General features: G+C 43.2%; 1 protein-coding gene across 3 annotated transcripts in view; it reads right to left on the bottom strand.

Moving 5' to 3' along the window:
- Positions 1–13,765, bottom strand: part of LOC119656545 (autism susceptibility gene 2 protein homolog) — an 855,308-nt gene that overhangs the window by 594,848 nt on the left and 246,695 nt on the right. For all 3 annotated transcript variants that reach the window (XM_038062905.1, XM_038062907.1, XM_038062906.1), the window contains exon 5: positions 12,517–12,543. In XM_038062905.1, coding sequence (XP_037918833.1) covers positions 12,517–12,543 — 27 coding nt within the window. The remainder of the gene's footprint in view (positions 1–12,516; positions 12,544–13,765) is intronic.

Raw genomic sequence — 13,765 nt, 5'->3', positions numbered from 1 at the left:
GACAGACTGGCTTGCCGAAGTTCTGGATCCACAATGGGGGGGGGGCATAATCAGCTCTTGGAATCCGACCATCTACTGTCAAGTCTTCTCTGAAGGGTGAAATTGCAAGGATCCACGCAGCCGAGTGGAGAAATTGGGACTCTTGCCGGCAGGCGAAAATCCTTGTGAAAGAGCCTAGGGCCAATAGAACGGCATTTTTATTGTCCCTTGTGGGACATGAAAAACCTAGTAGGGCTTTTAAAGGGACACTGCTCCTTAAACTAAAATATGGAAAAGATTGGGGTAGCGGTTTGCGCTATGTGCAGCCAATGTGAGGAGGAGGAGGAGACGGGCCTGCAGTTTTTATGGAGCTGTCCGGTATCCTCAGATCTCAGACGGAGGCTCCTTGGCAAGGTTTCCTTCAATGAAGAATCTGCACCCTCCCTGCCTCTGGAGAATGTTCTCAGATTCGCTAAAGCCTGCGAACACCGAAGGCAATTTACGGGTATAGTACAATAGGTCTAACAATGGCCTGAGTGCTCGAAGCTGCGCCTCACCCCCGGTAAACTAAACTAACTAACTAACTACCGTTTTCTTCCCCTCTCTTCCTTTCATTTTCCGTGGCGATTTCAATTTTCCTATGCTTTCTTGGCTTACTACTCCCGGGCTTTCATCCATTCCCCAATAACTCCACCCGTTCTTCCATTCCCTAATTCCATTCATGAATACCTTTGACGTCCTTCAATTTAACCTCTCTAACCCTCCTATCCATGGCTTTCCTTAACCAGCTCATGCCTCTTCTTACCTAGCTCCTGACGTCCATCATTTTGGTCTCGAGTTTGATGCTCAGGTCACCGAATGCCAAATTTAACTTGCGTAACACAAACTTCGAAGGCCTGAAATCAGGCCTGGCGGCAATCAACTGGGCTCCCCTTCTCTTTCCATTAAAAACCAATTACTCAGCCACTTCTATATCATTTTATCAGATCTTCAACAAAAAGTCTCCGCTGGGAAGAAGTTCTTGTCCCTTGGAACCCAGGCTGAATTTGCTTTTTTATTCCAAAACTCTGGGTTCCCCGACAAAATGCTTTATATTTTAGCTCAGAAAGAAATATCTGGCCAGTGTTGAAGACTCACTGGAGCACGGAAATTTCAAAGCATTTTGGTCCCACCATCGCAGCTTCCACAATCCCGCCCAGCTATCTCCTCCTTCCATTAAATTCGCTGAATCCTCCGTTAACTTTCCCCAGCTATCTTATGATTTACTCTGCTGCTACCTTTTCGAAGTCTATGTCCCCTCTTCCCTCTTCTTCTATCACGCTAGTCCTTACACCTCTGCTTCCAGTTTGGTTTCCGACACGCCCACTCTGCGGTGGACGCAATTGGCATGGTGGTAAACCTGGCAAAAGGTGCACTGATTTCTGGCGGCTGCTGTGCCGTGGTGGCGTTGGATGTCAAAAACGCATTCAACTCGGCCAACTATAAGAATTAAAGGGGCGTTGGCTAACATAGGTGTTCCCGGATACTTAGCGAATTTGGTGGAAAACTCAGAGAGGTACTCAGAGAGGACTCTCCGGTACGGTACGGATGAGGGCCCCAAAGAGTACATTGTCACAGCCGGGGTATCGCAGGGATCGGTGCTTGGTCCCCTGTTGTGGAATATCATGTATAACGGGGGGCTTGCTCTTCCCGTCCCAGAGAGGACTACGATTGTCGGCTTTGCTGATGACCTAGCTGTGGTTGTTGCAGCAAAACACCCAGAAGATGTGGAGGTTTACGCAACGGAAACAGTGAGAGCGATAAAGTCCTGGCTAGAAAAGGCCGGGCTGACCTTGGCGGACGCGAAAACGGAAGCGGTCTTAATAACGAAACGCAGGAAAAATAACACTGTAAAAGTGGAGGTCGGTGGACATACGGTCGTATCAAAGCCGGCTATCAAATACCTAGGGGTAATATTTGACACCAAACTGAGTTTTTATTATCATTATTGGAGTATGCATGCCAAAAAGCAGCCAGTGCCACCACGGCATTTGCAAAAATGTTACCAAATATTGGTGCACCGAAACATTGCCGGAGGTTGGTGCTAGCCGGAGTGGTGCGCTCTATCCTGCTCTACTCGTCGCCTGTGTGGGCAGAGGCGCTTGCAAACTCTCAGAGACGGAAACAGGTGAACTCGGTTTACCGGCGGATGGTTTTGAGGGTTTGCAGTGCTTTTAGAACCACATCAGATGAGGCAGTACTGGTGGTGGCAGGCATGATCCCGGTTGACATTCTGGCCAAAGAAATGAGTGTCCTGTACAATGCAAGACATATGGAGGGGCATGCACAGCGTAGAAATGCCGCAAGGTCAGAGTCGCTTGATCTCTGGCAACGCAGATGGGGCGAGCCTGCAAAAGGTCGGTGGACGCACAGGCTCATTCCCAACATTAGGGTGTAGCTTGAGCGAAAACATGGGGAGACCAACTACCACATTACCCAGTTGCTCACGGGACACGGCGGTTGCTACAGGCAGTATCTGCACCGCTTTGGGTTGGATGATTCTCCGAACTGTCCCATATGCGATGGCATACCGGAGGATCCAGAGCATGTGATATTTCACTGCCCACGATTTGCGATGGAGAGAAGGAGCTTAAACCAAGTGCTGGGCAGGAGCGGGACCCCGGGAGCTTGGTTACTGAAATGCTGGATTCCGAGGAGAAGTGGCTTGCGGTTGGCTCCGCAATCATCCAAATGCAGGAGGAGTTGCTGAAATAACAAAGAAGGAGGAAAGCTGCAAATTGGAGAAGGATGAGTGCCTAAGAGCAAACCTAACCTGCGAAGTAATACCTCAATGGTGGTCCCGTGGGGCTGGGGCTGGAGAGACCGGGGGTGGTTTTCAGTGGGTGTGAATCCCGCACGCGCCCGCTGTAGTTCCGCCGTTCGGACGGCGAAGCTGCAGGGGACGTGTCTTTCTAAGATTTTTCACCTCCGTGTACGCAACACAAAAAAAAAAAACACCTCTGCTCGAGTACCTCACTGACAAGCTTAACGCCAATATCAGCCCTGGATAGGACACCCCTTCCATTCTCTTTTTGCTTAAAACTGATCACTCCATCTCCCCTCTCCTCTCCAATATTTTTAACAAGAGCCTTGAAGATAACTATTTTCTTGGCCTGGGGAAAGACGCTCTCATCATCCCCATTCATAAAAGTGACTATCGCAATTTAATTACTCGGAAGATTGGATTGTTTGAGGCTTATTTTTGTCCTTCCGTTTTAGCTTCTTCGTTGAAGACAACAGCTGAGGTCTAGTGCGGCAGGAAGAAAACTCGAGGGGATCCCAAGGCGAATTACCTCCACTCAGTTTAGGATTAGGTAGAGTCAGGGTGTCGACCGGAACACACGTATTTTAAGGGATAATTTAGTAATTACAATCATAGTTAAATATCCCCAAAGGCAAGTGTCTTTTCGGTCGACCTAAATTCACTTAATATCTGTCTGCATTCCATCCAGCCAACACATCCAAACCATACCCCTTTTAAGCACTAATCAATCGAAACTAAACCACTTCGTTTTCATCTCCCTTTGGGATTGTAAATAATCGTCTGGTGAACCTCTCTCCGTTCCAGCTACTTGCGGGCTACCCCTTCCTCTCTACAAATTTGCTAATTAATTATATGTGAAGCCACATGTACATCAGCTAAACTGAATCCCATTATGGAAATCCAAAGGATTACGGAGTAGATTGACTTTGAAATTAATCTTAAATTAAGCAGAATATTCTCAAATCAGATACACAATAAGGCAATCAGACGAATCGATCATTTTAGTCGCAGATATCCAGAAATTCATCTTAATCTACTTATCAGGCTTTACCTTTACTAGAGTATAATACGTCATAATAGTCTCGACTCGCATTCGCGGATACAAACTTCAGATAAACCCTTGGGGAGTGCGAATATGAGCAGTAGTATCCATACCTAATCAAACGCTCCAATCAACAATCTGATTTCAAATGTTCCGCACTCTTAATAGATACGAAAGCCAAATGGCACCTTTACGTCAAAAAAAAAAGATTCAGCTGGATCCCATGTGTCCTGTTCATTTTCCAATTCCTTTTCTGAAAGATTCCATGCAATATCTTCAGTGAACGTAAAGCAATTTACTGGAAATAGGGAGACAGATTAAATCTGAACCAATTTTCATTCGCAGCGGTCTGGGTCGTCCGAAACAAGGTGAGTTCACGGCTCGTCGCATGAGTGCTCTTTGGGGGAAAAAAAGGCGAATTCAGAATATACCAGCAGAGATAATCGAATCACCTTCAGTAGGGACCGTTTTCGTGTGCTTTGTCCTTTGTGTTTCAGATGAATGCTTATCTTGTCAATTTGGATTCGTTGTGACATATGGGGCTAATCTAAATTAGGATTGTAAAGTTGATAAGATGTGGAAGGTTCGTAGTAGATTCACAAGGGTTGGAAGAGAAAGGACATTTATTAAGAAGAATATGATTCAGATTTGGAAAATGCACCGATTCAGATTCAATTAGAAGGTGCCGATGCCTGATAGCCGTAAGAAAAGCTGCATCCTGCAAGGAATAACCCTCACAAGTATTTTGGTCTTACTCTTGGCAGTATTCTCCTAGGTGCTTTGCACAAGCACCGGATATCGTCCCAGATTACGTGCGGCGGTTTCAATACTTCCTCCACATATCCTCCTCCTCAAATATCCCAAACTTTTCCAGGTGATAGTCTAGTCCGCAGGGACCTGTTCTATTCCCACTATGATCCTAAGGCTCTTTTTGGTGAATCCTCACCTAACTGTCCCTTTTTTCCTTAAATGTTATGTCATTTGAGCCCTTCACGATACTCGAGAGTGGTCCTGGACCATTGAGTGGCCTCTCTGATCCTTTGACAGCTAGTTCATCTACTACTTCATCGCCTTCTATCTAAATATGATCTGAAATCTAAAAAATGCAAAAACCTTTATTTTCGAGTCCATCGTGTGTAATCTGTCAAGACGTTCCCTTACCAGTTTAGAGTTCAGTTGTTGGAGCCTAAAGGCTTTAACAGCTGCCTGATTGTCAGTGTACTTTATTGCGCCCTCCGTAGAAGCCTGTGGTATTCCCACTATGATCCTAAGGTAAAGCTTCACTCAACGGCCCCATTTTCCCCTAAAATTTTATGCCATTTGAGCCCTTCACGATTCCGAAAAATCATTCTGGACCATCGAGCGGCGTTTCTGATCTTTCCTAACTAGTTCATCTACCACTTCATTGCCTCTATCTCAATATGACCCGACATTTAAAAAAATGTAGAAACCTTTTTGTACGGGCCAACCATGTTTAATTTGTTAAGGCATTCCCATATCAGTTTAGAGTCCAGTTGTTTAGACTTCAAGGCTTTAACAGCTGCCTGTCAGTTGGGATCGCATTGTCGTTCCTTTAGAGAAGTACTTTTTCCTGGTATCAACCACGCTCACTGCTTGAGGAACCCGTCGAAATGCTAAACAGTTAATCGCTGATAAAAGCAATAGATAACTGATTTTCTCTACTAGTTTGCCTTCTTGCTCATTTGCATTTCAACTTTATTGTCAAAATAAAATCGTGTTGTCATGCCATCCTTTGACCAGTAATTCGAGAAACCGCCTGAAAATAATGTCAATCCTGCTCCTTTTTTGGCCGCTCTGCACCTCATTGGTGCCCCCGGACAATCTAGAGGCTGCCCACTCCGACTGTGTTTACATGTGAAGCCGAAGAGGAGTCAATTCCAAGAGGACCTCAAAGGATGACATTGAGCATGTTGTCATGGCCTCCTCACCAGGCAAGTCTTTGGAGATCACTTGAGAGCATACCTGCATCTTGATTTCTGTACAAAATTGAACTGATCAGGCTAAGAGCCGTACTCCCGATGAAAACATAGATATAAATGTTAGACCCAAATAGGCTCGTTCTCGATATAGCTCGTAACCATGCCATGCCTCCGAATTGACAGCATCTGGTTACTCCCTGGACGAAACTGATGGCAAATTTTTCAAATTATGTGAACCGATTGGACCGCAACGGGTTTATCCAATACTTTATAAACGATAATCATTTCGCTATAGCTGAGGCTCCTTTGGATCCCACCATTATTAGGGGTACTCGATTTTCTACACATATTTTTTTTTCTATTTCAACAAACTACACCAATTTTTTAAATTTAATTTTATAGTAAACTTAAAGATTTCATCCTAGAATTTTGTGAGCCCCTTCTGACAAAACAATGTCTCCGGGCAAACTGCGTTCTGGCAAAATCATGGCAACCGCTTCCGAACAAACCACAACCCCCGAATTGTGCCAAAGTTGAGGAGAAAGCATCCTCCGGAGCATCTGGCTATGGGCAAAAAAAAACAGCAGCGGTTATGGTACTGACTAACGCAAACAGTTTAAGAAGAAACTCCTCCTAACTGTAAGGACTGCATCCTCACAAGACATTAAGCTTCGATTTGAGTTGATAGATGTAGGGCATAAAATGCCACTGCTATACTTTTCCGACTAAAGCACGAATAATTTGTTCCTGCAGTATTGCTCCCCCCTTAATGGAGGTTGTAAGACTAATCTTGAAGAGGATATCTGAGTTGCCTTCCTTCACAAGAAGTGTAATGGTCCTGAGGTTCTAGAACAGCTTGGTGCCCAGAATAACCCCAACACTTTTACCTGGGTGCTATTAGGCAAAAAAACCAGGAGAGAAATAGAGCAGATGTACTACAAACTCTCTTTACTATCGGCGTTCCTGAAACGGTTATTAAGGTTATTAGGGTTCGAGACTAAAAAGTTTGCCGGATTCACTATGGGCTTGGGACCGTCATTTTACAAATATCATGCAGTCGACGGTATCTTCATCTGAAGCATAGTTGAAGTACCATTTTTTCTAAATAATTTTTCAGCATTGTCAGCATTAATCAGTGATCGGAACAATAGCTGCAAGTTCCCTCTTTTCCCGACTTGCTCACGGACAAATCAACGCTTGCTCGGCACAACGCAATCTACTAACAACGGTTCAATAGACACTACGCCCCTATCAAAGGGGTCCTGATACCCGCCACAACTGCGACCTTAGCAGAGCTAAACTTACACCACCCAGCGACATTTGCAACTTTGAAATTGTCGGCAACTCCGTAGACCCCCAGTGTATCATGACAGCGGTAACAGAACCAACTTTTGCCTTTTTCACTTCCCGAGAGAAACTGCTTTTACCAAGCAAGATTCGAATGGGACTATCCCTAGTAGCCAAACTAAAGGCTTCATTCAGAATCCCATCCAATCGTAGAGCGTTGTAATGTCCAATATGCTTACAGGCTTCTTATAGCTCTTCGTCGATAACCTCAGAGATCAAGCAGAAGTCTTCTCCAGACGTTGGCCGAGGTCCACTTTCTACCTGTTACGAAGAAAGAGCCATTTTGAATAAGAGTCGCAATGACGTCACTTGAGATGATTTTTGCACAAATGCAACTATATCTTGTCCATTATAATCTTGTAGGCAGTGCTTCACGAGTTCATGTTTGCCTCAAGATACAACTGCCTGTATCAACTTCGTCTGCTTCGCTATATGTCGTTTTTGATACGACTATGAAGATCTCGGTGTTCTCTCGTATTCCTGCTCCTTACAGGCACTCCAGTAAAATCTCTTTGATTATAGACAAGACCAACTTAACGTCGAGATTTCCCGATTCTACCAATAGTTTTGTTTCTTATTGTGCTAAATTTCAGCACCTTTTGCAGGGTCGCTTCCTTCAGATCGTGACCTTCTTCTAGAACCATCAGGAATGACTCTTTCTTTCCTGACTCCTAAATTCTCCAGACAACCCTTCGAGCTTTTCATTTGACTAAACTGTTTGCACCTTTTGCAGTGCCGCTTCCTTGGGGTCATGACATTCTTCTATGATTCTCCTTATGACGCATACCGTAACTTCAGAACGGTTCGCATCATATCTACATTCGACTCTCGAATCGTTTGTGAAAGCAGGCCTCGAACTTGATCCCAGTATTTGCCGTTGATTCGCATCAACCTCATGTACCATGTGATTCAGCTTGTTCCAATAAGACGGACACCTCGTCGCCGACTCCTTCTCTCCCATCATATTTAATGACATGGCCCCATTCTCACATTTCCTTTTCAATCTAAGAAATAACAACTTTCCCCTGAATTTTCGTCGGTTCAGCAAGAGATTTATATACCTCACACAAAAACCAGGTTATTGGTGGGGGAATCCGGGGATCAAACCTCCGACATGGTGACCTGTTGCATACCAATGGAAGTGTTAGAGCCCTTTCCTGCATGGTGGTTTCAAAAGATCTCTAGGCTTAGCTGGTTGGGTGACAACACAACGACCAAACTACCCATAAAAATCAATGGGGAGAAGGAAAATAAAGTCATTCTTTGGTGCCCTGCTTATTTTCCCTATGAGGTGAACGAAATTCCCAGTAAAACATTCGTCAGAGCTATCTTATATGCCACAAGTAAAATCCAGGGGATAGTAGCAAAATCTGATGATCCCATCGTATATGTTGCAGAAGTTTCAACATCAACGCGAGAGGATGCAGACTAATAGAATATTTGGTAGGAACCGAACTGTAGATCCTCAATTTTGATAATAAATCCACACTTTTGACATGGTTGGGCGAGACTTGACCTGACCTGACATTTCGGCTCTTGTCGAAAATCATAAAACGCTATCTCACACTCGGACCACAGGCACATTGAACGACTCCATTTCGGAATCCATAGATTCCGACAGAGTCGACAAGGGTACAAAATAGAACTGAAATTTCGAGCTACAAACCCCGGAGGCACACCAAATCTTTTGCAGGAATTGAAAAATCAACCAAGATGATCACAACTAACATGAGAGAAGTTCTTGAAAAAAGTTGCCCAATCAATACCCTAAAGAAGGATAAAACACCTTGGTGGAACTCGAATTTGACAAAACAGAGGAGAACGACAAGGCTACTTGTCAACCGACCTCTAAAGTCTCAGCCATTGTTTGGAATCGATACAAAGGGGCTCAAATAGCTCTAAAGAAGTGCATAAGGTCGGCGAAACTCTTGAGGTGCCAGTGCTCACGCTGTTTTATCGGTGGCTTAATTCGAAGGACGGCAATCAACAGCCGATGTTGAGGTGCGATGGTCTCATAGGGAACGACTTTGCAATCAGTGACAGTGGTAAAATGTTGGCGTCTTATGACAATATAGTCGATTTGCGTTTTACTGTTCCCACTATGTCACTTCCTCCAGCGACCTCCAGTTATTAAACGATGGTTCACCAATTTACCGGGGGACGACGAATCCAACAGATCCCTAAAGGAATTGAACGGACGATTGCATGCCTCGGGGTTGAGCACTGGTCCAGGCATACTTCGTATGGGTTCAACGGTGGAGTTCGCCTCGGGGTGGCTGTGGTGTTAAAACAAATCAACCTGCTAGAGTTGCACTCCCGATGAGGGTCTTGTGAGAGCGCACCTTTCGAGAAATCTTCCATCTGGTTTGCCAGAAAAACGCCGTTTCTTCGGAAGGAAAGTCTGGTCAAAAGACATAGACATTCCTAAGGTACGTGCAAGAGACACAAGGAGCTTGTTCCATTTTGGGTGACGCCCAACCAAAACACAACTTCAATAATAGCAATCACAAAAATCACGGAAGAAATGTTGCTGGTTTCATTAGTTTTCTGACATACCTTATATGCAACCTTATTGGCAGCAGAAGAATATTTGGGACAAAAAATCACGGAGTTGCACGTGGTATACAGTTGCTTGCGGTGGCAGGTCAAACTTGGCCGACTGAACGAAACATTCCTGATCTAGGTGCCAGAAGCTGACAGACAGGCTCGCCAAGTTTCTGGGTCTATAATAGCGGAACTAGAGCCAGCACCGCCAAGTCTACTCTGAATTGGGGAATTAAAAACAGTCACGCCACCGAATGGAGAAATTTGTATCTCTACCAAAACCTATAATATGTGGAACCTCAAAACCCTAGTAGGAATTTTAACGGGACACTGATTCTTAAACTTCATAGAAAAAATTGGGGTGGTAGTCTAGATTACATGTAGCCAATGTCAGGAGGAGGAGGAGGAGATGACCTTTCATCTGGTTACCGTTGAGTCATTTAGGATATTGAGACTTTTCCCTAATGTTGTCTCATCCTCCCTTAATTGCTTCCCTGAGCTCTGATGCTTTTGTGTAAAGCAATATTGCAGAGCATCTAAAATTAGAGGTATCCACTTTTCCTTTTATGGGTAATGAAAACCAAACTTTTGGTTTTTACGAAAATTAGATGTCAGGATTCAAGGCTCGAATTCTCCAAAGAACTATTTCCTCGATAAATCTCACAAGACTTCAATCTTAACTATGATAGCGATTTTCCCATCAAACTATTACTGCTAATATATTATCCTTATAAACTCTTTTTTATCTACACAATGCGAAAATCCCTTATTCACAACCATTTCATCCTCAAAGTCCAAATCTTGGAGCATCCTCTCTACTTAAATAAGCTCTTACCAAGATAACTCTTTTCCACTTCAACAATAAATTTTCATTCCGAATCAAACTGGATCGTCCTCTAACCCACTCGACCATTAAATGAGTCCCGACTAACAATTTGCTCTGGTCATTATCGCACGATACTCAAACTCTAGTTTTCCCCGTCACCTAACCCCTACTCCGATTCTCAAAAAAAAATATGCACGACCTTATTGCATACCCTCGACTACAAACCAGCACCCTCAGCATATCTTGGTCCTTCTGAAACGAATATGAATGACCAGAAACTCGGTACGAATGAACGGACGTGGCAACAATGACACCGATAATGTCACAATAGAAGTCGCCTCCGAAAAAATGGGGAACCAACCCAACTGAAATAAAAATAAATTGTTGCAAATTGACAGAGAGATTTACTGTCTGCGCTTGGTGTATCCTATCTTGCGTCCTATCTTGGGATGCTTCCTTTTTTTTTTTGTCCACGTTTGTTGATTATTCCTACAGTTCAATATGGGTTCCGATTGAATCATTGAGTCAGGGAATCGTTCAGAAAGTGGCGCAGTGAAGCACAAAATGGGTGAGACTAGGTTAGATTGCAGGACACCATGGGGGACTACCACCATCAAAAGCATCGTTCCAGCACAGAATTCGCAGAAAACGGGAAAATTCAAAAACCAAGGACCATTTTTCCGTTTAATTCTTTCACACTGTCAAGATATAAATCACTCTTCTCCAAGGAGCAGTCCTTTTTTATTAGCGACCGGACAAGGGAAAGAGTACGACACTTTGCTGCAGACCAATAGATACTTATGGCCTTTCATTCGTCTAGTGGAGGACGAACGATGGAACGTAAAGGATATAAAAACTGCTGGAAGTAGGGCGAGCCACAATAATAGAAAGCTATTTGTAAGTTACCACTCCTCTTGCATGATGCTGACCGGATATCGGGAGCAAAACAATTGGTTGTCCTTTTTGTGATTTCATCGTTGCCCCAGAGGGTCGTTCTTCACCCGAATGCAGTATAATCAAGGGAGAATACTGAACGCCCAGATCAGGATAAATCCATACATATAATCCGTTTTTTAGGCTTCTGTTTGTCTGAAAAGAGATTTGAAATCAACCGAAGTAAAAAGAGATGTATTGCGAAGGAGAGTCCTGAATTTCATCCTTGTTATCCGGCGATATTTCACTGTTATCGAGAGTTGCTGACCGAACATTTAGATTTCTCTGAAAGATACGATAACAGACAAACTGAGAAAATAGTCGACCATTTTTCTCGCTTGACAGCATTGTATTTTGTTAACCGAAATTGGTACGTATTAGATGGTCTGTTTTTTCAGTCAAGAAAACGCTCAGAAACAATTAGAACCCAATTTTCTCCAGAAGATTTACTTTGGATTAAGGATGTGGTATCTTGCTTTCGTGCATATGTTTCAAGGGAAAGGAATATCTGTCAAAAAAAATTATAGTTCATCGACTTTAGGAGACGCCAGTTGACAATATGCATTTCTTGAAAAAGGTCCTGTTTAAAATTCAAATCTTCACTGAAGTACCCCCAACAGGATAATTATCTCCAAATCATCCCCTTCCAGGCATAATTAGATTTTCACAATCCGCAATAGTCCAATACAAATCAAACTTTACTGAACACCCAATTCGAACTTTTACGAAACTAATTCTCACGTAGCTGTCTAAACTTTTTGTACAGTTTTTGGCACACTTTCAGATGGAAGTATCTTCTTCAATTGGTTCTTTTATTGATAAATTGTATCGATAAAGTGTAAAAGTATATAACACAGTGGAAACTTTTACAGAAAATGTTGGGAGAATTGAGTTAAGGTGAAACGATTCAACTTAATTCAATTTTGATCCTTTTCTGCCAGTGGAATTGAGAAGGTGAGATGCTTTACTGCAGGAGAGGGTGGCCATATTTTGCATGGATAACACATACATAAGTGACAATGAGGAAGATTTCCTTGTCATCCTGACATTCCTTAATGCTGAACTTAGCTGTCGTCAAATTTTCACTTATTCTAGGACCTACCTTATCATCGTCTCCTTCACTATCACACTGTAAAGAAAGAAGAAAACTCGATTAAAGATTGTAAAATAATAGAAAATATCTAGATAAATAGTTAAGATTGATTTATTCTAAAGATAAACAACTGATTACTATTTATGTTATCTTATTATCTAAGAACATATCTAAGATAACCCTTATACGAAGGACCCAAAAGTAACCGAACTGACGGACGCTGCCATCCGAAGACGTAGTAAAGAGTTCTTTTGTAAGGTTTTGTGTAAAACAAAACCTTATTAAAATCGATTTACCGTCTGTCTAGATCTCTCTCTGTCACACGCACTTTGCTCAGAAAAGGTTGTACCGATGGACACCAAAGTTGGTGGAAAAGTAGCAACTATGGAAGTTCAGGCATATAGTGAGTTACATCGTTCTATGCAGAACCTAACTGGGTCTCCATACATACAAAGGGGGGTTGGAACTTCTTTTCAGCAAATATAGTCATGTGGGGTATAAAATAAAAGGTCGCAGCTAGTACTTTTCAAGTTCAGTTCTGACATTTAGTGCAAAAAAGAAGAGGGCGAGATTAGAAGGTGGTCATTGGTGGTCTCACGGGTCCATTCTCAGAACGTACCCAGCAGGAAATATACAAAACCATTCATACTTGAAGTGTCCAGCTCCCGGTTTCCGAACTTATCTTTGTAAGGAGTTCCAAATATTCAAAAGACCCTGGCCTGAACACGCCACAGTGTGGGATTTTTACCCAGTAAGTCTCTCTCGCTGCCTCAGTGGAGTTAGCTCACTTTAGCTAGGTCTCCTTTCTTTTACATATGCATGGCATTCGTAACGGTGCCTTCCTGATTTCTTCCGCTTTCCGCAGATTACCCTGGATTGTTTCAATCATTCTAACCCTCTTAGCGTGTTTTCTCCGGACACACTTTTCCGGTGATAATAGAGTTTCTTCTCTCAGGCGAGGTGTCAAATTTAAACCTGTAGAGGTACTGACGGTATCCTGCATGGTTTGCGAGAAACTGGATGAGATAATAATTGATCTTCCCATGCTTTCTCTCCAGCCACTCCCCAACAGTAGGAATCAACCTATATATCCAACGTCCTTTTTTGAGCAGTCCCACAGGTAAGCCATCTACTTTATGAAGGCTTTTTTCGCTTTCGATAGAGGACTGATGAACTTGATATTATACATATATGTTTGTCATCTCGTCTGCCCAGATGCCAATCGGCACTATTTCCGAGATGACGCCTCATCATCTGG

The sequence above is a fragment of the Hermetia illucens genome, chromosome 5, assembly GCF_905115235.1.
Source record: "Hermetia illucens chromosome 5, iHerIll2.2.curated.20191125, whole genome shotgun sequence".
Classification (NCBI taxonomy): domain Eukaryota; kingdom Metazoa; phylum Arthropoda; class Insecta; order Diptera; family Stratiomyidae; genus Hermetia; species Hermetia illucens.
The sequence above is the reverse complement of the archived record's forward strand: the minus strand, read 5'-3'. Positions and strand labels throughout refer to the sequence as shown.